Below are 27,511 nucleotides of genomic sequence, written 5' to 3'. Positions count from 1 at the left end.
GAATTATGAAGTGTTAGTGAAAATTAAGGGAAAATGATAAATGCTCTTTAGATCATGACATGATTCTCATATGGGCTTATTTAGAAGCCTAGAGATAGTACTGTCTTACTAATGCCCACTGAATAGGAAAATAGAAGGTGTGAAATTCTTAATTTTTAGTGAAGGTTCTTCCCAGATACTGTTAGTAATGTTCAGAATCCTAGATGGAGTGATGGCTAGAACAACACAATGAAAGCAGCAATTGATACAACAGAAATAAGAACAGGTCTGAACCAGTTGCAAAATAAGCAAGGCTTCAGAGGACTCCCAACCACTCTTGTCGTCATGGGTTTCAGTAACCGGTCCCACTGGGTCAGGATGGCGTTTCTGGCTCCTGGCCACTTTCCTGGGCCCACCAGCCTAAACTGGTATGGGGTGCAAGGGCCAAAGTAAACCTCCAATGCCAACTTTGGATCTGTGAGAAACAGCCATGGGATGTTGGGCTTTGCCCCAATGAAGGAGGCAAGTTCATCCATATAAACAACATAATCCGTCTGTATGGTATCACTTTTGCCAAACCTAGAGGAGGGAGAGAAACAAGACTGTGGCTATCCGAGCTTTGTGTAGAAACAAGAACAGGGAAAATGCCTCACGCCTTTTTATCCATGCAAATCAACATCGATACTTTTGTTGGTAAGGGGATTATTGCTCATTATCCAGTACTTTGTAGATTTTACTGAAGGACTTTCATACTGATCTCACTTGGACATTGCGCAACACAACAAGGCTGCTGAGAAAGGCAATTTTATCCATATTTACAAGTAGAGGAATTGTCTCTTGCTCAAGTGAAGTTAATAATTCATGGCCACTGAGCTGATTAGTGACAGAAGTAGGACTGGAGCCTAGTTCTTCTGGCTAGTTCTTGTGTGGCTGAGTCATTTTATTAGAGCCACCTGATGGAAGGCATCATGACATTTTAGAGGACTTATGAGCTAGAAAATAGAAGTCCACATCCATGTGTTCCCAAGCTCCTCTGATTTTTAATCTTTTTGCAGGAGATATGGAGGGCTGAAACAGGATTTAGTGGCATATCAGGTGCAATATATCCTTGATAACTATTTGTCAAATGGCTGAATTTAGCTCATAGCTGTCACCCTAATGGCCCCACTCAGGAGTATTCAAGACTAAAACAGTTCTAAGTATTCACAAAGTCAGATTTTGCTATGAAAATTCTAGATCCCCTTTACCATAGATGCTCTTACAATTTGAGCTTTTTTCCCATTTTTTCATCAATATCATTCATCATGTCCTTGACAGAAGGCAAAGGGCAAGTTCCTAAAAAAAAAAGTGGAAAGACATGATAATAGTTAAATAAGTATGGCATAGGACTAGCCTGCAGTGTTTCTTTTTAAATAATCGCATTAGTATTTTCAAAATTTGTTGTCATTATCTAGCAAAATAATATCTTGAACAAATAGCCAGGGTGTCATTCTGAGACATATAAGTCATTCCTAATCTTTTCAGAGATGATACTTGTCACAGTGATTAAAACCAAATAACCTTTCATCTTTCTATCTTTGCTCTTAAACTGGTTATTGGATTTAAAAATCAGTTTCATATTCTACTCTCTCAGCTTTATTTTTAAGTATGCCATCTAATAAATTATAGTCAAAGGTATATTGACATCTCTTTTTTTTTGCTGTTACTAAGTAATTTGCCAGTGTTTATTTATTTATTAAAAATTTTTTTAAATTTAAATTTATTTATTTTAATTGGAGGCTAATTACTTTACAATACTGTATTGGTTTTGCCATACATCAACATGAATCTGCCACGGGAACAAACAGATCTTCATAAGAAGTTATCTTGCTTTGCCCAAAAAGGGAATTTCTAACAGATAAGAAAGAGAATTTAACAAAGCTACAAGGTTCTCTCTGGAAAGCCAACAGCTCCTGAATGAGACTGTGGATGTGGACTCTCCACAAGTCACCAAGGATATAGCGAGGTCCTGGGAGGCCAAATCTGAGTTGGGGCTGCCCCAGGATTTCAGGCTCTTCCTGGCATTAACTTACAGAATTCTGTAAAACCTAGACCCAAACTTTTGTATTCGGAGATGCTTCAAATCTCGTGTGGTTTCTTTGGCAACTTTGGGGTCACCTGGAACAAGACTAGAATTTCTAGTCTAGCTCTGATTGCTCAAGACCTACAGTGACTCTCTGTTCCTGAAATCCCTACAGGCAGGATCATAACAGTTAGTCAACATGGCCTTGTTCCAAACCTTGGAACTGGTTCTGTCCTTGGGCAAGAGGAGAGATAGAGAAGAGGCTATATTCTGTAATCCACCAGCTATTGCCATTGGGCTGCTTGTAACCGACTCCTTGGTCTGGTAATCCTATTCCCCCAAATTGGGTTGTTTGCCTTATCTCTCATTTTCCCTGAGTCTTTGCATCTATTCTCTGTTGGCTGGGTCTCTGCCCTGTGTTCTTTCTTCAGAGCCCAGGTTATAACTAGTATCTTCACAGAGAGTAAGTGAATATTTTATAAGTAATTAAGACCTACATTTTAATGCCAGTCTTTCTGAACCTGAATCCTGAGTTCAATTCTAAGTAGGATTTCATTCCATCACTTTCCTGGCTGCTTCCTTGCTGGAGAAACATTACCCTGTGACACATCTTTGCTTGGGACCAGGGGAGTGAAGGAGATTTAGAGAGATTGCTGATATGTAGGACCATAATGATGTGGTTGGGAGCCTGGTGGTGAGTGATGATGCAGGACATGTAGTTGCAGGTTCAAATATCCAGGATAAAAGAGCATTTAAACCCTAGCAAGTCAGGTAGGACTGGAAGCCTTACATGTGGCTTCAAAGGAAGCAGACCTGCTAAGATTCATTATCCAGAAGTTTCAGGTTTAAGACCAACCAGACTTTGCACATTACACTTTGACATCTCAATTTGTTCTTTAACCATAGCTTAGTTTTATTTTCTGAATTTGCCCACAATGGCATTCAAACCTTAATGTGAATCTGATTCTAGTACTTGGCACTGGATGATGCTGCCTCCTTCTTTGCTTGACCCTAATCAAGTTCACTGTTCCTTTTTTCTTTTTAAAATACAAGGACTTAGGAGTCCTTTACCGTAGAGACTGTCTACAACACCAAATGCTTTCTGCTTCTACTGATCCACTGCTTGTCCTTATCTGATACATGACAAGGAAGAAAACAGAGCAAGAAAGCCACTTCCTTTCCAGAAATCATACTTTTTTTTTCGTGAATGTGGATATTTAAAGTTGCTGGATATTGGCTTTGAAATATCTTCTTTCATTAACCTTTCAAGCAATATCATTCTATTGAGTTCTGAAAATCTTAATTTTATAAAGTTCTTCTGGACCTAAGATGAGAAGCTCTGGTATTCTCAAGTTTAATGACAGGTCTTGGATAATTGACAATTCTAAGGAGTTATAGGGCTTAACAGGTGGTGCCAGTGGTAAAGAACCCATCTGCCAATTCAGGAGACATAAGACATGTGAGTTCAAGCCCTGGGTTGGGAAGATCCCCTGGAAGAGGAAGTGGCAACCCACTCTGGTTTTCTTGCCTGGAGAATCCCATGGACAGAGTAACCTGGCAGGATATGGTCCATGAGGTAACAAAGAGTCGGATATGACTGAAGGAACTGAACATGCAAGGAGTTATAAATCATAAAAACACTCTTGAATCATTGTCTTGTACTATTGTTTATGACAATCCAATATATTTTTTAATTGCTTATAGAATATAGTACCAAAAATATAGAATTATAGATTCTGGAAACTGGGTGGGACCTAGGATTTGTTTCTTGTTAATAAGAATATTGTTTTCCTAAAGACTCAAAGGCATTCTCATCTGTCCACAAGTCACCAAGGATATAGGGAGCTCCTGGGAGGCCAAATCTGAGTTGGGGCTGCCCCAGGATTTCAGGCTCTTCCTGGCGTTAACTTACAGAATTCTGTAAAACCTAGACCCAAACTTTTGTATTCGGAGATGCTTCAAATCTCGTGTGGTTTCTTTGGCAACTTTGGGGTCACCTGGAACAAGACTAGAATTTCTAGTCTAGCTCTGATTGCTCAAGACCTACAGTGACTCTCTGTTCCTGAAATCCCTACAGGCAGGATCATAACAGTGATGGCAGAGACCCAGCCAACAGAGAATAGATGCAAAGACTCAGGGACAATGAGAGATAAGGCAAACAACCCAATTTGGGGGAATAGGATTACCAGACCAAGGAGTCGGTTACAATGAGATTCTTTGTCTACTCACCCTTAATTACTTGTACTGCCCAGCGAGACTGCAGGTCAGTAGTGGGGATGACAGCTCCAAGGGACTGGACAAGGCCAATCACAGCCAAGGTTGGCTTCTCCAGTGGAGGTGGGAAGATGCCTTTAAATAAGGTGACCTCATTGTCTCTGCTCTTAATGATGGAGTCATCAAGGAAGGGGTAGGCATAACTATAGCCTGTTGCAAAGATGACACAGTCAATGGACTTAAACACTGTCCCATCCTCAAAAATAGCTGAATCCTCTGTAAACTCCTTCACATTTGGCTTAATGGTCACAACACCACATAAAATGCGAGCTGGGAGTTCGTCATTAAACACAGGCTCTTTCCTCAGGGTGCTGTATGGAAAACAGAAACAAGCATTAGAAAAGTACCATTTCCTTTGTTTTATTGGTCCATAATTAATTGATAGGAAAAACCTACCTAAGATTTTTAAATGTTCCATGGAGTGTCATCAATATGGCTGATAGATAAAACTTATGTAAGGCCACATTGTGGAGTAACAGAAGTTGGTTTTTGCTAATCCCGTCTCTATTTCCTTTGATCTCTCTCTCTTTTCCCACAGAAGTCTCCCCAGATTCCAGAATAAGCACTCAGATCATATCCCCTATATCAGGAAAAACAAAGATCAGAGTACCTGGGTCTTTAAATTTCTTTCTTTGCTACTAATCAACTGTGAACCTTGATCAAATTAAATTTTCTTATTTTCTCTTGCCTCATCTTCATCACCTGAAGTGGTATTAACTGCTATACTTATCTCAGATCATCGGCAGACCTAAGTAATATAAAGAATTTGGTGCAGTTTGTAGCACATAGATAGTGCTCAAAATGTTAGCCATTATTCTTAACGTAATATAATCCAAAGTGACCATTGTGATGTAAAGAAGATCAAATAGGAGGAAGGAAGCCAAAGTGGAAGGCTGCAGCCAGGTTCTATCATAGAGGGTGAAGTGTGAACCCCATGCAGACAAAACCATGTCAGGTGAGGAAGTGAGGGTCTAGGAATTTAAATAAGGCCAGGAGAAAAAGAGGAAACTGGAAATCTGGAAAGAGAGAGCTTTTGATTATTTTTTATTCAGTAATATCTCTAGTGAATGCACAGAACTCTGCCTTAGGGGTGAACGGAATAATGTTGGAAGAAAAGACATGGTTCTTATAGGATGACGGGAACTGTGTGTGTGAGAGAGAAAGCCATAGGTAGATGCTGCTGGGGAACTGAGCCAGAGGATGAGATTGGTTGGACTGCTGGTTGGGAGAAGGCTGGATTCAACCGCTCAAATTATCTGCCATTTATCTTAAACCCACTTCCATGTTGAAGCTTCCTCTGTCAAGGCCACTGGGATCTTCAAGCCACCAGATCCAGTGGCCCACTCTTACTCCTTATTTTACCTAATTTATTAGTAAACTCACACTTGATGGTTTCCTCCTCCTTGAAAAACTGTGTTCGTTTTGCTTTCATGTCATCACTCACTTTTGATTTCTTTCTACCTACGTCGCTATACCTCACTATTACTTCTCAGTGTCTGCTGAATTCTTCTCTTCCTGACCTCTAAATAGCGACATGCCTCCAGTCTTTTGTCTTCTCTGTTGACATTCATTCTTCAAGAGATGTCATCTAGTTTTCATTTATTTAAATACTATCTATATTCTGACCAGTCCACATTTTAAACTTATGGTTGAATCTCTCTTCTGTTTTATGTACCCACTGCTGTTTCACATTCTTCTATGCAAATACCAAACAGGCATTCCAACTTTAATACATTTAAAACTAAACTTCTGCTCCTCCCATGGTTGTCCACATCTCAGTAGACATCACCTCCATCTTTGCTCCCTTGCTCAGATCAAAGGTTTGTAAGACATCCTTGACATTTTATTTGCTTTCACATTTGCTATTCAATCGAACAGAAAATCCTGTTCACTTTACCTTCAAACTATCCCAACCTGACAGCTTCTGAGCACTGATGATCCTAGTTCAGGCCACCTTCCCATCTCATCTGAGTTTTTGATAATAGCCTCTTAACCAGTCTTTCCACTTCCTTCCTTGACCTACCCCCTACAGTGAGTTATGGCCATAACAGTCAAAGTGATCTCTTCAAACTAACTTAGACTTTGTCTCCAGTTTGGTCAGATGCCTGTTATGGTTTCCCACTGCATTCAGAGTAAAGGCCAGAGTCTTTACAGTAGCTTCCAAGACCCAGCGTCAACTGGCTATTTTGATGTCTCTGGATTCAATTCCTGCTATTCTCCCAGTCTTCTTCTCCAAGAAAAGAAGCCGCTGTATTTTGTCAAACATGGCAGTCATACCCCTGAAGAGATGATGTCCTAGCTGTTTCTACTGTCAAGAATAGTCTTCTCCAGATACCCTTATGGCTCATTTTCTCATCTCCTTCAGAAATGTGCTTGAAAGCTTTTTCAGTGAGACCTTCTCTAAGGGTTGCTTAAAATTGTCTTGATGTCATCCCCTGTTACCCTTGTCTGCCTTATTTAGAGTTCATGCTGTTTGTGTCTGTTTCCCATTATTAGAATGTAAGCCCCATGAGGATAGGGATTTTATGAGTTTGTTCACTGCTATATCCACAGGTCCTGGCACATAATAAAAGCTTAATAACTATTTGTTGACTTAATGAATTAACTTTGATGTAAACAGCTTAGAACGTGGGTTTTTTCACCCATGTCAAAGTAATTTCTTATCATGTGATTGGCTTGGAGGATATTTTAGGAGAGAGTGAGGAGAAGGCTGAAGATGAAAACATTGTGGCCATAAATCAGTGGGAGGGCTCCATTAAGGGGCAGGTAATGAGAGCAATGCACTCATCTCACATGCCAGTAAAGTAATGCTCAAAATTCTCCAAGCCAGGCTTCAGCAAGACGTGAACCGTGAACTTCCAGATGTTCAAGCTGGATTTAGAAAAGGCAGAGGAACCAGAGATCAAATTGCCAACATCTGCTGGATCATGGAAAAAGCAAGAGAGTTCCAGAAAAACATCTATTTCTGCTTTATTGGCTATGCCAAATCCATTGACTATGTGGGTCACAATAAACTGTGGGAAATTCTGAAAGAGATGGGAATACCAGACCACCTGACCTACCTCTTGAGAAACCTATATGCAGGTGAGGAAGGAACAGTTAGAACTGGACATGGAACAACAGACTTGTTCCAAATAGGAAATGGAGTACATCAAGGCTGTATATTGTCACCCTGTTTATTTAACTTCTATGCAGAGTACATCATGAGAAATGCTGGGCTGGAATCAAGATTGCCAGGAGAAATATCAACAACCTCAGTTATGCTGGTGACACCACCCTTATGGCAGAAAGTGAAGAGGAACTAAAAAGCCTCTTGATGAAAGTGAAAGAGGAGAGTGAAAAAGTTGGCTTAAAGTTCAACATTCAGAAAACTTAGATCACGGCATCTGGTCCCAATACTTCATGGGAAATAGATGGGGAAACAGTGGAAACAGTGTCAGACTTTATTTTTTGGGGGGCTTGAAAATCACTGCAGATGGTGACTGCAGCCATGAAATTAAAAGACGCTTACTCCTTGGAAGGAAAGTTATGACCAACCTAGATAGCATATTGAAAGGCAGAGACGTTACTTTGCCAAGAAAGGTCTGTTTAGTCAAGGCTATGGTTTTTCCAGTAGTCATGTATGGATTCGAGAGTTGGACTGTGAAGAAAGCTGAGTGCCAAAGAATTGATGCTTTTGAAGTGTGGTGTTGGAGAAGACTCTTGAGAGTCCCTTGGACTGCAAGGAGATCCAACCAGTCCATTCTAAAGGAGATCAGTCCTGTGTGTTCTTTGGAAGGACTAATGCTGAAGCTGAAACTGCAATACTTTGGCCACCTCATGCGAAGAGTTGACTCATTGGAAAAGTCTCTGATGCTGGGAGGGATTGGGGGCAGGGGGAGAAGGGGATGACAGAGGATGAGATGGCTGGATGGCATCACCGACTTGATGGACATGAGTTTTAGTGAACTCCGGGAGTTGGTGATGGACAGGGAGGCCTGGCTTGCTGCATTTCATGGGGTCTCAAAGAGTAGGACACGACTGAGTGACTGAACTGAACTGTGTGAATGAGAGCAAAGGTAACAAATGGTGCAATGAGATAATGAATGTGAAGTCAAGTGGGTCTTAGGAAGCATCACTATGAACAAAGCTAGTGGAGGTGATGGAATTCCAGTTGAGCTATTTCAAATCCTAAAAGATGATGCTGCACTCAATATGCCAGCAAATTTGCAAAACCCAGCAGTGGCCACAGGACTGGAAAAGGTCAGTTTTCATTCCAATCCAAAGAAAAGGCAACACCAAAGAATGCTCAAACTACTGCACAATTGCACTCATCTCACACGCTAGCAAAGTAAAGCTCAAAATTCTCCAAGCCAGGCTTCAACAGTATATGAACTGTAAACGTCCAGATGTTCAAACTGGAGTTAGAAAAGGCAGAGGAACCAAAGATCAAATTGTCAACATCTGTTGGCTCATTGAAAAAGTGAGAGAGTTCCAGAAAAAGATCTACTTCTGTTTTATTGACTACACCAAAGCCTTTGATTGTGTGGATCACAACAAACTGTGGAAAATTCTTAAAGAGATGGGAATACCAGACCACCTGACCTGCTCCTGAGAAATCTGTATGCAAGTCAAGAAGCAACAGTTAGAACTGGACATGGAACAACAGACTGGTTCCAAATTGGGAAAGGAGTACATCAAGGCTGTATATTGTCACCCTGTTTATTTAATTTACATACAGAGTACATCATGTGAAATGCTGGGCTGGATAAATCACAAGCTGAAATCAAGATTGCTGGGAGAAATATCAATAACCTCAGATATGCAGATGACACCACCCTTATGGCAGAAAGTGAAGGAAAACTAAAGAGCCTCTTGATGAAAGTGAAAGAGGAGCATGAAGAAGTTGGCTTAGAACTCAACATTCAGAAAACTAAGATCATGACATCAGGTCCCATCACTTCATGGCAAATAGATGGGGAAACAATGGAAACTTTGTTGAGAGACTTATTTTCTTGGGCTCCAAAATCACTGCAGATGGTGACTGCAGCCATGAAATTAAAAGACGCTTGCTCCTTGGAAGAAAAGTTATGACCAACCTAGATAGCATATTAAAAAGCAGAGACAGTACTTTTCCAACAAAGGTCTGTCTAGTCACAGCTATAGTTTTTCCATTAGTCATGTATGGATGTGAGAGCTGGACCACAAAGAAAACTGAACGCTGAAGAATTGATGCTTTTAAACCGTAGTGTTGGAGAAGACTCTTGAGAGTCCCTTGGATTGCAAGGAGATCCAACCAGTCAGTCCTAAAGGAAATCAGTCCTGAATATTGATTGGAAGGACTGAATCTAAAACTGAAACTCCAATACTTTGGCCACCTAATGTGATTCACTGACTCATTGGAAAAGACCCTGATTCTGGGAAAGACTGAAGGGAGGATGGGAAGGGGATGTCAGAGGATGAGATGAATGGATAGCATCACCGACTCGATGGACATGCATTTGAGCAAGCTTTGGGAATTGGTGATGGACAGGGAAGACTGGCATGCTGCTGTCTATGGGGTCGCAAAGAGTTGGACACGACTGAGTGAACTGAACTGAATGAGTGAAGCACCAAGTCCTGCTTTGCTTAACTTTGCAGTTAAGAAAGAGGTTTTCGAGCAAGGTGGCTAAGAGTGAGGCACTTTGGAGTCAGCAGATCTGGACTTGCTTCAATCACTGTTTCTGACTTCCTAGCTGTGGGGCTTTGGTAAACCACAGTTTTCTCATCTCTCAAATGAAGATTATAATAGAGCCATCATCATAGTTGCTGTGGCTCCCCTGGTGACTCAGATGATAAAGAATCTGCCTGCAATGCAGGAGACCGGGGTTTGATCCGAGTTGGGAAGATCTCCTGGAGAAGGGAATGGCAACCTACTCCAGTATTCTTGCCTGGAGAATCCCAGGGACAGAAGAGCCTGGTGGGCTACAGTCCATGGGGTCACAAAGAGTTGGACATGATTGAGACTAACACTTTCACTTTTTCATAGTCGTCGTGAGAGTAAAGTGAGATAATGCATGTCTGAGACTTAATAAGGCTCTGACATGTATTAAGTACTTAAAAACATGTTGACTATATATTATCATTACTCTAGGGAGTAAAATTCTTGACCTGTTATATAACTTTCCAGCTGTGCAAATCTGGTAAGGGGAATTGTGAAACAGGAAAACACTCCTAATTTTTGCAATTCTTTGTCCTCTGAAATGTGAGAGGTGATTACTTCACTTTGATTTGTCTAGGGGTTATTTCACACATTAGGGTTGTTGACAGTGAAATAAAAGTTCACAGGCATTTCATGTTTAACTCTGCTTTACCCATTTAAAGGCATCAAGCCATAGTTCTCATGCTTGAATCTGGCATTCATTTGCTTCATGTACCACCAGTCAGAGATGACTGTCGGTAAGGTGTTCTTGAGGAATGTTTCAAATCGAGTGATAAACAGCATGTCCCATGGATAGCCTTCATCCCAGACCCGGCTCATCACCCAGGAGCCACTTCGGGAGCTGATGATGACCTTGAAAAACACCAATTCAACTGTTAATGTGGTGACTGTTTGTAGTGGATATGCCTCTCAGATCTGCCTTTAGGAATGGAGTTATTACACCACTGCTAGAAGTGCCCAGAAGGCAGCCCTCAGCTCTCAGCCCTCTTTGGGAGTTGCTTTGGTGAAGAGGGGGCCTCCCCCAACATCTTATAATCTTTTTGGATCCCCTGCATTCAGTGACCGGTTGAGGGAGGAAGACAAAGACCTAGTGTCTCTCAATTTGTCTCACCCTCTCCTTCCCCTGCTGTGTCCACAAATCCATTCTCTCCATCTGTATCTTTATTCCTGCCCTGCAAATAGGTTCATCTGTACCATTTTTCTAGATTCCATATATATGCTTCAATATATAATATATATTTTTTTTCTTTCTGACTTATTTCACTCTGTATAACATGCTCCAGGTGCTCTGTGATGACCTAGAGAGGTGGGATGGGGGTGGGATGAGAGGGAGGCTCAAAAGGGAGGCAATATATGTAAATAAAAATAAACATCTATACTGGTAAAAAAAAAAAAAAATTGACCCAGCCTCTCACTTCAACTAGGGGCAATTCAGAAGGATTATCCTAGCTTCAGAGTAAATAAAGGAAAACTTCTTTCCCTTCCCTCAGTGGTATTCATCCAGAGAGCACTCCCAAATAAACTTCCTGCACTATAACCTATATCTTAGGATCAACACCTGTCAAATCATTTCTGTGGTATTTTCATCTTTTAGCCAAATCTTCTCTGGTGTAGGTGACCAATAACTGAATACTGGTCATATTTCTTCTAGTGCTTGTCTGATGATCCCACTGGTTTTGGAAGAATTTATTGGACTCATTAGACGCCAAACATCCCAAAGAATCAGCTTGTTGAATGACATCATTCCAGCTGATGTTCTGCCTTTGCCACATCAAGCTATTTAAAATCCCACCTGTTACCAAAGGGCGTTGAGCTATATGAACTGCTACTTACTTTTTGCATCAAGGACTCTGCCCTCCCCAGTGTCTTTCACACTTTTCAAATGGTATTAAAGATAGTTCCCTGAGTATCAGGGAGGCATACTTTTTCGGCTATGTGGCTGAGTTCTGAGGCGATGTCACAGCCCGAGTTCCCCAGACCAATCACCAGGACTCGCTTCCCCTTGAAGATTCCTGGTTCTTTATAGTCCCGGCTGTGGAAACATGTGCCTTTAAAAAGTTTTATTCCTGAGTGAAAAAGTGGAAAACATATGAATTATTTTGATTTTCACTTAAAAAAACTGCTATAACAGAGCTTGTTAGTGAATACGGTTGCAGTAATAGGAATTTTAATACTTTAACTATATCAGATACAGTATATCTAATTGTATAGATATATGTGCTCAGCCATGTCCAGCTCTTTGCGACCCTATGGACCATAGCCCACCAGCCTCCTCTATCCATGGGACTCTCCAGGCAAGAGTACTGGAGTGGGTTGCCATGCCCTCCTCCAGGGGATCTTCCTGACCCAGGGATTGTACCTGCATCTCCTGCGTTGGCAGGCGGATTCTTTTACCACTGAGCTGCCTGGGAAGCCCACTAGATACAATAAAAGCATTTTTTAATTTAATGTGTGCTTTTATGAACTATACTTTTGTATACATAAGAAAGACATCATCAAGGTTATTTCTTCATGCAAGATGTATGGATGGCAGCGTAAATGTTGGCCTTACCTGGAAAGGACTCTTTGGGTATGTTGGGGTACACATGATGTCCAGAACAAATCATTACGGCATCAAAAACAGCTGATTCCTTTTTACCATCTTTTTCAGTGATAACATCCCATTGGCCAGTGGTTGAGAAATCGGGACGCTTATTTACACTGGATACAATTGTCTAAGAGAAACACAGAAAGATAATCTTTATTCAATGCCAAAAGGCAGATTTGGCACCAACATCATCAAATAGTATGAAGAAAATCCTTAATAGTGCCTTAGGAAAAATACTTAATTCATTATGAAGGTGCATATTATAAATTCAAAATTTCTTTTTAATAAGTCAAAGCATAAAATTATCTGTATGATTTTTAAAAATATTTATTTATTTTTGGCTGTGCTGCATCTTTGTTGCTTCACAGGCTTTCTCTAGTTGCAGTGAGTGGGGCCTACTCTCTAGTTATGGGGTGAGTGCTTCTCATTGTGGTGGTGGCTTTTGTTGCAGAGCACAGGCTCTAGGGGGTGTAAATTTCAGTAGTTGTGGTGCAGAGTGTAGGCTCAGTAGTTGTAACTCTCAGGCTTAGTTGCACGTGGCACAGGGGATCTTCCTGGACCAGGGATCAAACCAGTGTCTCTTGCACTGCAAGGCAGATTCTTATCCACTGGACCACTAGGGAAGCCCCTATCTATATGTATATGTGTGTGTGTGTGTGTTTAAATCCCCACATAGTTCCTTGTGTATGACCAGTATTCTCTGCAGTACAAAAGTGATTCATTTTTGGGCTCTGACGATGGAATTATAGTTTACAAGAGGCAGGTAGCCCATGTAGTAAATAATCTGGTGGCCAATAATTTACATAGTAACAGCAATTTTCTAACGTATTTCTTTAGCCATTTTATTTTTTTAAACTGCTTAAAAGCCTTTATTTGATCTTCAGAATAAGATACATAGTTGCTTCATTTTATATATGAAATGGAGACTTAAAGAAATTAAATAATGTGCATAAAACCCAATAACTAGGTTCAAAATTTAAATATAGGTCCTTGATTCTACAGCTGTTTCTCCCACTGACTTTCCAACTTCATTCTTTAGGTGTTTCATATTTTGGTCAAGACACAGAGTTTACATGAAATAGATTCTGTAAAAATACAGCATTTTTTTACTCTCATCCTTTTGCTATGTGTTTGAAGTTAAATTTACACTTGACTAAAAGTCAGCCAAGGAAGCTGATCTCAATCATAGTGCCTGCTACATGATGAGGAAGGTACTATTTAGGACTGTTCTCTCCCAAAGGACAGGAAACACCCAACCCTGACTTGGTAACATTTCTGAGGCAGTCTCACTCAAGTGACAACATGCTTTTCTTTTTCTTCTGTGTCCCAGTCATACCACGCTGTTTCTTAACGAAGTAAGAGAGTGAGCTGGACTGAGAAGTGAAGGCAGAGTTAAAAGCGCTTGCAGGGTTGTTGTTCTATTGCGTTTCTCTCTGTAGGTTTGAAGATGATGCCAACTGGCCAAGAGTTACAAGTTTCCTCCCCAAATGAATCACGTAACTTTCACTATTTCATAACATGGACACTCCCCATAAATTGGAACAGATGGCTTCTCAGGGGAAATTTTCCATAAACAATATCAAGGGATATAAGGGAAAAAGAAATGAGGCCATAGTGTCTATTACAGTAGGCCTTCAAGAAAGGAGGATTCTTTTTTTTTTTTTTTTTAAACTTTGTACTTGTATGGTCATTGAGTTTTGTGAAGATGCACTGATATTAAACACTATCAGGGTTTTGTCATTATTGGAGTGAAATTAACCCTGCAGCTTCCTTAATGGTCTCTTTACTAGATTAAGAAGGCTACCTTTCTCAGATCATCAAAACATAGAAAGACTTTCCAACTTTGCCAAATGATCATAGAATCCTATGGCATCTCAGCATTAGAAATGAAGAGCTACTCTCTAGTTGTGGCATGAAGGCTCCTCATTGTGGCAGCTTCTCTTGTTGCAGAGCACGGGCTCTAGGGCATACAGACTTCAGTAGTTGTGGCATGTGGGCTCAGTAGTTGCAACACTTGGGCCTAGCTGCCTCTTGTATGTGGGATCTTCCCAGACCAGAGATCGAACTGGTGTGCATTGCAAGGCAGATTCTTATCCACTGGACCTCCAGGGAAGCCCTTATCTATATGTTTTATTAAATTTTATTTCCACGTGGTTCCTTGTGTATGACCAGTATTCTCTGCAGTATAAGAGTGATTCCTTTTGGAGCTACAAGAGCCACGTAGAACATGTAGTAAATAATCTGGTGGCCAATAACTTTTGTAGTAACAGCAATTTCCTAATGTTCTTCCTTGTCATTTTATTTTTAATGTTATTTTCTCAAAATGAAAGATATCATCTATATCCAGAGTGTAAGTTCTCACTTTAGTATGCTTAAGGATCACCTAGAAAATCTTTCTTATTTTCTAACATAAACATTTAAGCTTATAATTTTCATAAAAGTTTTTGTGCTCTCTACTTTCCATAAATATTGATATATTAAAATTAAATAATCATTTAGCTCTAAATATTTAAAAATTTCCCCTGCAATTTCTTTTTTTGGCCTGTAAATTGTTTAGGAATAATGAGTTCTTAATTTATAAATTCATGTTTACCCAAGCATTTTTCTCTTTGCTCTTATTTCTAAGTATGGCATTTTGATCCAAGAACTATGTGTAGTTAAAAATTTCCTGTGGCGGATTCATGTTGATGTATGGCAAAACCAATACAATATTGTAAAATAATTAACCTCCAATTGAAGTAAATAAATTTGTATTAAAAAAATTAAAAACAAAAATAAAAAAAAACTAAAAAAGAATTCCTACATATTCTTAAGAGGAATGTATGCTTTCTAAATCAAGGGTCAAAGAAGCCATACTGTTAAAATTGCTTACAATTGAGAAAGAGATAGTGAAAGGAACAAATGGGGATTTTGTAATAAATATAGAATTCCTCACAGTTATGCCCCCAGTGTTTTTTTTTTTTTATAATATCTTACCTTAAATTGTATGTATTTCAGGAGGTTCTTTTCTTTGGCAAACATAGTAATATATTCCTGGAGCTTGCTGTTATGCATAAAGTTAGGAAAATCATCAGGAAATGGGAAGTCTGGAAAACATGTCATCTCTTTGGAAGAGTTGGTAAAGACTGACTGATAAATGCTGGCCCTGCCTTCCTCTACATGGTCCTGTGAAAGAAACATTTTAAATGGATCAGAGTTTGTAAATGAGTATATTTATCATGGTCAGGACTAGTCCCAAATAATTATCACTCATTTTTGGTTGGTCTTTTCCAAAAGTAAATGCAATAAGATGAGGCATAAATTAACTTCACTTAAATTATTTGATGATAATCAAAGGAACTTAGAATGTGAAATGAATCACCAGTCCAGGTTCGATGCATGATACTGGATGCTTGGGGCTGGTGCACTGAGACGACCCAGAGGGATGGTACGGGGAGGGAGGAGGGAGGGGGGTTCAGGATGGGGAACACATGTGCACCTGCGGTGGATTCATGTTGATGTATTGCAAAACCAATACAATATTGTAAAGTAATTAGCCTCCAATTAAATAAATTTATATTAAAAAAAGAAAAATCTATCTTTATTCACATCTTTTCTAAGGCAAGGGAAACAGATTCTCAATTTCATCATGTCCTTTTAAGAATATATAACTGGATTAATTTTGTTGCTCTGAACCATTAATTACAGTGATAGTATTTCCCAAAATTTACCTGTGCATGATTTCAATATGCCAGCTCATGAGCATGGACAGGCAATGTGACGTATACATGCAATGGAACATTATTCAGCCTTAAGAAGAAAGGAAGGTCTGATACATGCCGTGATATGCATTAACATTGAGGACATATGCTGAATGAAGTAGACCAGTCACAAAAAGACAAATTCTGTATGATTCCATTTTTCTGAGATACCCAGAGTGATCGCATTCACAGAGACTAAGAGAGTGGTGGTGGCTTGAGGCCAGGGAGAGGGAGGAATTGAGAGTTAAATTGTTTAATTTCTGCAGAGTTTTACTTTGGGAAGGTTAAAATGTTTTGGAGAGGGATAGTGGTATGATTGTATGATGACATCGATGAACTTAATGCCACAGAACTGGACACTTTAAAATAGCTACCTGGTAAATTTTTATTGTGGTTTATTTGCCATAGTGAAAAAAAATTTTTTTTCTGAATAAAGAAAGGAATAAGAAAAGGAATAAGGGGAAAGGGGAACAGCAGCAGAAAAGAAGATTACTTAAATCCTAAGCATTATTCTTTGAAATTAACATAGGTCCATCTATGCTATGGTTATTCCAGTGGTCATGTATGGATGTGAGAGCCATAAAGAAAGCTGAGGATAGAAGAACTGATGCTTTTGAACTGTGGTGTGGAAGAAGACTATTGAGAGTTCCTTGGACTGCAAGGAGATGAAACTAGTTAACCCCAAAGGAAATCAGTCCTGAATATTCATTGGAAGGACTGATGCTGAAGCTGAAGCTCCAGTATTTTGGCCACCTGATATGAAGAACTGAGTCATTGGAAAAGACCCTCATGCTGGGAAAGATTGAAGGCAGAAGGAGAAGGGGATAACAGAGGATGAGATAGTTGGATGGCATCACTGACTCAATAAACATGAGTTTGAGCAAGTTCCGGGAGTTGGTGATGGACAGGGAACCCTGGCATGCTGCAGTCCATAGGGTCACAAAGATTCAGACACGACTGAGCGACCAAACTGACATGTTAGAAAGATTGAGAAAAACTCTGAGGGCAGAGGGAATTTGTTTTCACATTTGAAATTCTGGTAAGATATCACTTCAAAGGCTCCCCAAAACAACCTGGGTTGGGGAGGGTTGACATTGAAGAGTCAAGCAGCAGTGATTAGGAAGAGGTAACATGATTAAGAAAAGCTCAGACCTTAGTTTAGCTCTTTTGAACTCATTCAGTTTGAATAAAACATAAGAGTTCCTGCTTGTTCCCAAAGGGGATCCAGAAGTCATCTGAGTCTCTAGTAGCTGGTTTGCCAGAGAGTTGCCAAGGGTTGAGGGGCAGCTAGGTGGCATTTTAGTAGAGCTGAAGAATGGACCATTTGGGTCAGGGACTCAGTGAGCAAACTGCACCTGGTAAGTGGAGTCTGTTCAGCTAGGAGGTTCATCAGCCCCTGACAGCTAAGGGAGGACAGTTGCAGATTCATTAACTGGCTTTTGGTTGAAGATTACTGAAGGATAGGCATGAAGGGTAATCATCTACAATAGGAACATCAGGAGACCAGAGGATTCAGAGGACAGCCCAAGACTGGGTTTGAATTTGGGAAACTTTGGCTTTGCTTCACCACAAGGTCATATAAGTTCTATTTCTGCATAAGCCCAGAGACAATTTTAGAAAGAGCTAAGGGACAAGGAAGGGAAGCTAAAAGACTGAGCATTGCTCCTAAAGAGACCTACAGATTAAGCTGTGCCAAATTGGGTACTCCTTGGGTCTTAGCATGATTTTATGTTTTTCTCTATGTAATTCTGGATATTTGTCTTGCCCTATTTATGCTAGATGTCAAAGAGTGACCTGAACACTTAGTAGTCTAGTATTACTTACAGAAAAAACATTTCAAAATATTAAGAACTCACCAGAGAAAATGGGAGAGGATCTCCCTGGACAGAGTGAGAGTTTTAAGTTTGGCTGACATGCTTCACTCAAGAATTTCATATTTTCCCTCAACTGGTAATATGAGCTATATGGTAGACAGAATTTTAAGAAGGACCCTTAGTGTATCTCATCCTTGTGTAGTCGTCTGCCCTCTGAGTATGGATGAAATCTGTAAATATTATATCACTCCTCTGACTATGTTGTTAAGTATTATTGAATCACATGATCCCTTTACAAGCAGAGTTTTCTCTGGCTGGTATCAGAAGTCAGAGGTTCAAAACATGAGGGGAATTCAGCTGGTTCCTGGTTTTGAAGATGGAGAGAGACATATGCCAAGCAATACTGGCAGCCTTTAGGAGTTGAAAGGAATCCCATTTACAGCCAGCAAGGAAACAAAGACCTTAATCTTGAAAAAACAAGGAACTGAATTCAGCCACCACCCTGTAGTGTGCAGATTCTTTCTGTGTGCTTCCAGATAAGAGCCCAGCCCAGGCAGCACCTAATTTTTGACCTCATGAAACCCTAACCAAAGAACCTAGCTGAACTATGCTGTACTTCTGATCTGTGTAAGTGAAAAGTGAAAGTGAAGTGGCTCAGTCGTGTCCGACTCTTTGCAACCTCACGGACTGTAGCCCACTAGGCTCCTCCGTCCATGGTATTTTCAAGGCAAGAGTACTGAAGTGGGTTGCCATTTCCTTCTCCAGGGGATCTTGCCAACCCAGGGATCAAGCCCGGGTCTCCTGCATTGTAGGCAGACGCTCTTACCATCTGAGCCACCAGGGAAGTTCACTGATCCGGGTACCTGAGAGTAATAAAGAAATATTTTTAGCTGCTTTGCTGCTGCTGCTGCTGCTAAGTTGCTTCAGTCATGTCTGACTGTGTGACTCCATAGATGGCAGCCCACCAGGCTCCCCCGTCCCTGGGCTGCTTTAGTTTGTGGTAATTTGCTATGCAGAAATAGAAAACTAATACAAAGTCGAAGGTAAAGTTTTGGAGCAAGGCAAAGTTGAGGAAAATTATGTAACAACAAAGGAGGAATTTTATGTAATAAAATGATGCAAACCCTTGAAACAGATTTGAGGTGCTTTTTCAGTTTGGGCTGTTCCAGGATAATGAATTTCCCTAGCAATGCTGAGCTGATTGGTGTTTAGTTTTTCTTAGGTTCCCCAAGGGCCATGGTTATTGAAAAAGGAGTTGCAGCATCAGCTAATCACATCATCTGTGACTTGCTATTAAAAAAAAAAAAATGTCATGAACATCTTATTGTTCCTATTTGGTATTATAGTGTATCTCAGAGTCCATGTGTATAGACTGATCCTTTTAAGTTGATCATATGAGAAGTTCATAAGAGAATGACTAAGATCATAAATGACATTTTCAAATATAATTATTTGGTTTTTTTTTGGGGGGGGGGCAAGTGATCAAAAAAGAACCAAACCTTGCTTATCTATGGAAGTACCTTTATCTATCTTTTTAAAATTACTAAAGTAACTCAGACTTCTGATTACATATGAAAGATTATGCAGATGTATTTAACTCTTCTTCCTCTAAAATTGGGTTTCCCAGGTGGTGCTATTGGTAAAGAACCTTCTTCCCAATGCAGGAGATACAGGAGACCTAGGTTCAGTTCTAGAGTTGGGAAGATCCCCTGGAGTTTGAAATGGCAACCCACTCCAGTATTCTTGCCTGGAAAATTCCATGGACAGAAGAGCCTGATAGGCTACAGTCCATAGGCTTGCAAAGAGTCAGACATGAAGTCAGACTGAAGTGACTTAGCATGCACACACCCCTAAAATTACTGTAAAGGTATCAGAGGTATAAACCCACAGGGAAAAAAGGAAAAAAAAGTGAAAGCTAACAGGAAACAAAAACAATATTTTGAAAGTAGAGCACAGATGGATGAGTGGTAACTGACTTACCAGATCAAAGAAAGCGGAAAGTTAAGAATGTGGTAAGTCGCTTCAGCTGTGTCTGATTCTTTGCGACCCTATGGACCATAACCCACCAGGCTTCTCTGTCCATGGGATTTTCCAGGCAAGAATACTGGAGTAGGTTGTCATTCCCTCCTTCCAGGGATCTTCCTGACCCAGGAATCTAACCAGCATCTCTTATGTCTCCTGCATTGGCAGGAGGTCTTTACAACTAGTGCCACCTGGGAAGCCTGAAAGTTAAGACTAGATCTAATCAAATAGGAATCCAGATCAAACAGTGATCTTATAAGATTCAAGGTCTACAGTCTTTTACTTCATATATTTTAATTTCATAGAAAACTGCCAAGGAGGTACTCTCATATACTCTTCTAAAATGAGAGAATAAAAAAATAGTAGGAAGATAGTTTTCAGAAAACAGGGTTACCCAGGATAATAGCAGTGTGGTTAGCCTAGAGAAGGGAAACGATCCAGAAGAGTGTCTTTAAGAGACAGTTAAGAGAAGAATTAAGCCAGTGAAACACCTTATGTATTTAACTGTTCAGAGGAGAGTCAAAATTCTGTGCGAGAGGTTGGGGAGTGAAATAGAATAGCATTGTAAAATTAAATCAACAAAGACCACAAGGCAGTTACTAACTCCAGTGAAAACAAAAAGTTAATCAAGAAAGAAAGTATAATCAGAATCCGCTAAGCAGCTTAGCAATGATATTTACATGGTTGTAATAATATAGACATGAAGGTTAATTAAATAAAAAGAATGATATGACTATAGGAATAAGAGAAAATGGAAAATTTTGTAAATGAATCTGTTCCAAAAATTCTAAGGGATTATAGTTTTTATGTAGCACCAGTCAAAATAAATTGTATAAATGCAGAGAAAATTACAAAAAATGAATCAAAAATGAACATGATAAAACACAGAATTCAAATTCAGCCTAAAGAGGCTACGTATTAGAGTAAGAAGAGATCCAGAGTTACCTGATTTTCTGACTTTTCAAAAGAAGACATTTCCTTAGATTTTTATGTGAAATATCCTGGTTTTAAAATAATGGACTGAAATTAAAAACATAGATCAAATAAAATGGACCAGCTTTAGTGTGAAAAGAGCCAAGCCAGTCTGCTAACCCTACAACATATATAAACTATTGATTTTTGTCTGGCAGTTTTGTGATCATCCACCTCATTGAATTATCTTATTTTTTTAACCATTTTCCAATTGATATCCTTCATGGTATAAAATCAGATAGTCAGCAGTTGATAATTTTTCATCCATTCTATTTTCTCTTTTTTAAGTTATCAATCATTTGTCTTACTGAGTCCAAACTTCTAAAAGAACATTAATTAATAGATCTTTAAGAGAGAACTTAATTTCCTGGAGGCAGTATTTTCCATCTTCATTTTGTTATAAATTTCTATTTTATTGTATTGTCAACTGAGGATTTCATTTTACTTACATAATTTTTCAAAAAATTTGAGTACTTTTTGATTTAAGAATCAGTTTTAGAAATGTTCCATTGGCACTTGAAAATAAGGCATATTTCATCTTTTTAAAATACAGGGTTTGTTGTATATCAACTAATGACAGACCAAAGTGCAAGATGCAATGCTTGCTAAGTTACTGTTTGACCAAATCTATGATCCATAAAAACCAAAACCAAACAGAAAACAACTGTGTAAATATTAGTCAGTTCATAAGATTACATTTTCAAATTTAAAGAGTCAAAAAAACTCTAAAAGGGACTCCAAAGAAAAACATTTTTTCTTTCCTTAAAAAAATTAACATTGTTTTCTATACACACCCGTGGCAGATTCATGTTGATGTATGGAAAAACCAATACAGTATTGTAAAGTAAAATAAAATAAAATAAAAAAAGAAATAAAATAAAATTAACATATAGAGTAAAAAAAATAATATTGTTTTCTATCTGAAATGGTTTTCCCTTTGATGAAAGATCAAACTGTAGATCTCTTTGTAGAGTTGCTAGTTCATAATGAAAAGCACTGAGCACTAGAAATTTAATTAGGGCTCATATAACTCAAAGATGTCAGGCCCCTACAATACAAATTTTTAGCGTCACATTAGAATATTCCAACCACATTAAAAGCCAATGTGTCTGAGGCCTTGCTATTGAAAAGTAATTCAGTGGTAGATTAGTTGCCAAATCTGCATGAGAAAGCAATGATTTTGAAATATGATGAGAGTTTTCTACTATTCCCTTGGGTTGTTGACTCTGCTAGTGTGCATGTGGGATGAGAAGGTGGAGGAATTCACAGCTTTGGATAAGTTGAGGATGCTTGACAGTGATTATAGTCAACACAAGGAGAGACTAAATATTAAAGATCAAATTGATACATAGGCTAGAAAAAAAATCAGAGGAAGTGAACAAAGGATTGCATGCCCAGAAAAAGGAGACTTTATTCATGATACTTCAGGCCAAAATCCAGGAAATTTGTTGACATGTTGTTTGTGGAACTCCTGAGAAAGACCTTCTCCCTAGACCTGCAGCCTAGTCATAAAGTATTTTCTCAGTGATCAAAGCAGGTGAGACAAATACATCATTCTGCCTTTAGATCTGGGTTAGAAGAAGGAACTATTAATAGAAGGACCTAAGAAAGTGCTGTAGGAAAAAGCTACAAAAGTTTGAATTATGTGCCCATTCCTTTTTTTAATTTAATTTGGCTGCATCATGCAGTACACAAAATCTTAATTCCCCGACCAAGGATCGAACCCATGGCCCCTGCATTGGAAACGTGGATTCTTAAACACTGGACTGCCAGGGAAGTCCCTGCAGTTTTATTATTATTATTATTTTTTACACTTAGCTAATGATTGGATCTTAGAAAATGTAAAATGCTGACTTTTTAAACTAACTGTAATGAAAATACAAAATTTAACTTGATTTTATAGTATAATCCTGTAATGTGATTTCTAGGTATACTGCTACAGACTCATAGAAGTATTTGAGAAACACTGCAAGTCACAGTATCATTTGCATCTTCAAGTCCTCCCACAGAGGTGAACTAATTAGGGAATTCTGAATAATCAACTGTATTAGTTTCATGCGGCTACTATAATAAGTTACCACAAACCTGACAGCTTAAAGCAACAGGAATCTATTCCCTCATGATTCCAGAGGCCAGGAGTTGAAAACCAGCATCACTGGGCCTAACTCAAAGTGTTGGCAGGGCCAAGTCCATTCCAGAGGCTCTAGGGGAGATTCATTGTCTCTTCCCGCTCCTGCTGGATGCCAGCATTCCTTGGCTTTTTTAGCATCTGGGGACTACCTGTATTCCTTGACTAATGTCTCCTTCTCAGTCATAGCATAGCATCTTTGTGTCTCTCTTTCTGATAAAGTCATATTCCCTTTTTTCTTTTGTTTCTGTGTGTCAAAACTCCCTTTGCCTTTCTCTCTCTTTCTCTTTTAAAGTTTATTTTATTTTCTGGCTGTGTCAGGTCTTAGTTGTGGTATGTGGGATCTTTCATTGAGGTGTGTGGGCTTAGTTGCCCCAGGGCCGGCATGTAGGATATTTCATTTCCTGACCAGGGATTGAACCCATGAAATGTGGATTCTTAACCACTGGACCACCAGGGAAGTTTCATGCCATAATCTAAAATAATCTCATCATCTCAAGATTATTAATCATACCTGTAAATATCTTCTTTTCCCCTCATTAGGAATATTTACAGGTTCTAGGATCAGGACCTGATATCTTTGAGGGGCCCATTGTTTGAATAGCCTATCACAGTCCACTGTCAGGCCACCAAGGATTCACATCTATCCCACATGTCAAATATATTCACTTCATCTCAGCATCTCCAAAGTCTCAATCCACTGCAGCAACAAATCAGGTTCAAAATCTCACTTATATATCATCAGCTCAATAATTCTAAATCTCATTGTCTAAACTATCTGAATCAGGTATCAAAGCGACTCAGTGTAATTCACCCTGGGACAGAATTCTCTATTTCTGGACCTGTCAAGCTAGAAAATAAATTATCTTATTTCAAAATACAATGATGGGACAGTCATAGAGTACCAATAATAAACATTCTCATTCCAAAAGGGAGAAAATGGAAGGAAAAAAAAGGAATCATCAGTCCCAAGCAATTTTGAAATCCAGAAGGGTAAGTTTCATTAGCTTTCAAGTTCTGGGAAATAAGCATTTGTGCCTCAAGGCTCCAGCTTCTGGGTTTGAGGTTCCATCCTCTGGGGTAATTTTTCTTTTTCTTGAAGAGTACCTCATGCTTGCAGGTGAGTAGTTTATCCCTCCATGATGCTAAGTTCAAATTTTAAAGCCTTTCTTGAGCAACAGGAGAGGCAGCTACTCTCAAAAGCTTTATCAGCAGTGTCTTTCTTCAACAATGCTTTGCAAAGTAAGTGTGAATATGAGGATCTGGTTAAGATCACTGGGTAGAAGACCTGCCAGCTCAACAGGCCACTTGTTGAAATGGCATCCAGCAATTTATTAAGGGATTAAGAATTCAAACTGGAAATACAAGTCAGACTGAATTGGAGTCTTGTCTTTGCCATTCACAAGCTATTTACCTTTTTTTTTTTCCGTTTAAGCTTCAGATTCATTTGTAAAAGGGAAAAATTCATACCTCGCTTATAGGATTATTATATATTATATAGATTGAATGAAACGAGAAAGGTGTTTGGTATATAGAAATTACTTAATAAAACAGCCCTATCAGCCTTCACTGTGCTAATCTGAAATTCTGTCAGCACATTCCAGTGAGAAACACTGAGCTCTGCAATCCTGGGAAGCTGCTGTATAGCACAGGGAGCTGAGCTCAGTGCTTTGCGATGACCTAGAGGGGTGGGATGGAGGTGGGTGGGAGGTTCAAGAGGGAGGGGATATATGTATATGTATACATGTTGTTGTACAGCAGAAACTAACACAGCATTGTAAAGCAATTATACTCCAGTTTTAAAATAATCGATGCTGGGTGGTTCAAAAAGAGTTCTTTGAAATCTAGAAAATGTCTATATTAATAAGAACAATTCTCATATATTGATAATATTTAAAGGGCCATCAGAGACACTTTCTTCTTAAACATAACATTTCTATTAAGGTATAAAGTTTAACACTAATTTTGTACTTGTGGAGGGAATAGTGGTTTAAAAGGGGTTACTGGGGACTTTTCTGGTGGTCCAGTGGTTAAAACTTCATGCTTCCAATGCAGGGGGCACAGGTTTGATCCTGGAAATTGAAATCCCACATATTGTGTGGCATGGTAAAAACAAAAAAAATGAGGTTATTGATCTTCCTATGTTCCTATGTATTTATGGTTTATCAGAAGAAGAAAACAGGAGTAGGCTTAACCAGACAGTATTCCTAAGGTTGTAGTCACGGAGAGAGTTGGGGCACAGGGAAGCCTCCACACCTGATGATATACTTGTTAGACAGGATCACAGAAAGTGATCTAACAACAGCTTACAAGCATACCTGCTGATAGAATCCTTAATATAAATGCATAGAAGTAAGCCTGGCAAGCTACAGTCCATGAGGTCGCAAAGTGCTGGGAATGACTTGTGACTGAACAACAACAAAAGTCACTGAACTTCAAATCAGTGTGTCCTCGTCTTGGTTCCCCTTGCAGCAATCTCAAGAATTATGTATTTTTGGCAAGAAAAAAGTCAGCACCTGAAATCTTAAAATCTGTGGTCTGAATCTCTAAGAGGTTGTTCCAGAAACTCAACAAATGAATGGAAAGAGCCATCACTTTTTAAATGATTAGCTCATGTAATTCTGTTACATAAACTTAACCAATATTTGACCATGGCTTTTATCCCCAAGTGGCTCACTTATTAATGATTCATGGGTTGAGTTCTATACACAGAGACTGACCAGCTCACTATCCCATTTACTTCTGAAGTAAGCAAGGGGTTTACTTTCCCACCTGCCACTGATGTTAAGCTTTGTAGAGCACGTGTAGCTGCCATGACAGCCTGTGCTCAAGCACCGTGTTCTCACACACTTCCCCCTTCACTCCCCGGTCTGCTGCAGTGATGTCCCACTCACCGAGAATTTCCACAGGCCCCCAACGTCTTCACCCTTCTCAAAGCAGGTGGGTTCCAGGCCCTCTTCTAGGCAGCTCCTGATGGAGGCCAGGCCGCTGATGCCTGCTCCAATGATGGCCACTTTCTTCACCATGGTTGCCTGTGCAAAGGCCCAGAGATTCACAGCTAAAACACATATGCACACACTTATTCCCACAAACTGTTGTACATACATGGCAGAAGAAACAAATATATGTGTGTAAGTATAGATGTATATATGCACACATACATATACATACACTCATGTACATATACTCATACCCACTCCCATATGTATATATGAAGAGACATATGTATGTGTGTGTATACACACACATCCATTCCTTCTTTCTACTTTACATAAGGCTTGAGGAAGAAAAAGGTCTGGTTCCATCTGTATTTCAGTATGCCAGGTAGTCACCTGTTTCTTCCTCTAATAATGTTCTTTACCTTCTCAATTAAAAATAAAAATCATCTCTTTATCTAAAAATAACTTCTCACTAGCTACTACCTTTAACTTCTGTTCTAAAAATTTGTTTCCTAATCTTTTCCTATTCCTGACAGTATCTTTAGACTCTATCTACTGTTACTTCTTCTTCTTCTTCTTTTTTTTTTAGGCAAAATCACATAGCTACACAGAAAAGTAGATTTGGATAACAAAAGTTAGAATCCTTACTGCTCAGAAAAAAAAGATCTCTATTGAACGATATGTCATTCTCATTTTGGCCATATTTGGTATAAATGTAGCATACTCCTTCTCCATTTAGCAGTCCCACTCTCCTCCCTCTCAAATCATTGCAATATCATTCTTTTTCTACCTTTTGGTGATCTTTCTCTTTTCTGTGGATTTAAGTCTTGTCCAAAACGTCTGAGCAGTTTGAAAGAAAAAATACTTCCCTGAAGCAATACTCTAGGAGGGTGGTATTGGAAAGTGGGAAGAGCTACTCTTAAAGAGGAACTTGCTTCTGGGTCCTCCAGCATGTGAGGCAACATCCATGCCCCCAGAGAGTTAGTCTCTGCTCCAATCTATTGGCCACCCAGTCCTTGCTTTCCATTAGCAAACCCAATCGAATGCTTACAATCCTGGACTTTTGGCCTGGGACTCAGGCACTTGTCCCAGATAGATGACTCTGCAGTTTTCTGCTCCATTTTATGATGTGTTATTTAAAGTTTACTTTATTTTTCTCATTTCTAATTCTTCTGTAGGTATTCTATAGTAGCCCCCCGCCCCTGCCCCCTCCAATACTCTTGAAAACTAGTTGCTTAACTGAGATTTTTTGGTCCCTGCAGTGATGATGAGTTTTCTCTCTTTCTTCCTATCCTCTCTTTTGACCTTTGAGGT

The 27,511-nt window shown here is 39.3% G+C and overlaps 1 protein-coding gene across 1 annotated transcript; it reads right to left on the bottom strand.

Moving 5' to 3' along the window:
* LOC128061455 (dimethylaniline monooxygenase [N-oxide-forming] 3) lies at positions 1 to 27,016 on the bottom strand. The gene is made up of 9 exons (XM_052653789.1): positions 26,988 to 27,016; positions 26,153 to 26,316; positions 15,559 to 15,747; positions 12,547 to 12,709; positions 11,919 to 12,061; positions 10,648 to 10,847; positions 4,271 to 4,626; positions 1,242 to 1,314; positions 1 to 558 (listed from the first exon to the last, which is right to left on the bottom strand). Exons 2-9 carry the CDS (start codon positions 26,282 to 26,284, stop codon positions 216 to 218), a joined length of 1,599 nt encoding a protein of 532 aa, XP_052509749.1. The 5' UTR covers positions 26,285 to 26,316; positions 26,988 to 27,016; the 3' UTR covers positions 1 to 215.
* Positions 27,017 to 27,511: the final 495 nt, after the last annotated feature.

Source organism: Budorcas taxicolor, chromosome 16 (genome assembly GCF_023091745.1).
Source record: "Budorcas taxicolor isolate Tak-1 chromosome 16, Takin1.1, whole genome shotgun sequence".
NCBI lineage: Eukaryota > Metazoa > Chordata > Mammalia > Artiodactyla > Bovidae > Budorcas > Budorcas taxicolor.
Note: the sequence above shows the minus strand (reverse complement) of the source record. Positions and strands in the feature narration are given on the sequence as shown.

Coding starts and splice junctions, on each gene's coding strand:
- LOC128061455 (XM_052653789.1), bottom strand. CDS start 26,284: ATGGTGAAGAAAGTGGCCATCATTGGAGCAGGCATCAGCGGCCTGGCC. Junction 12,710..15,558: donor TGAAATACATACAATTTAAG/GTAAGATATTAT, acceptor TGTTTCTCTTAG/ACAATTGTATCCAGTGTAAA. Junction 1,315..4,270: donor GGCAGTACAAGTAATTAAGG/GTGAGTAGACAA, acceptor TTTTTTTTTTAG/GAACTTGCCCTTTGCCTTCT.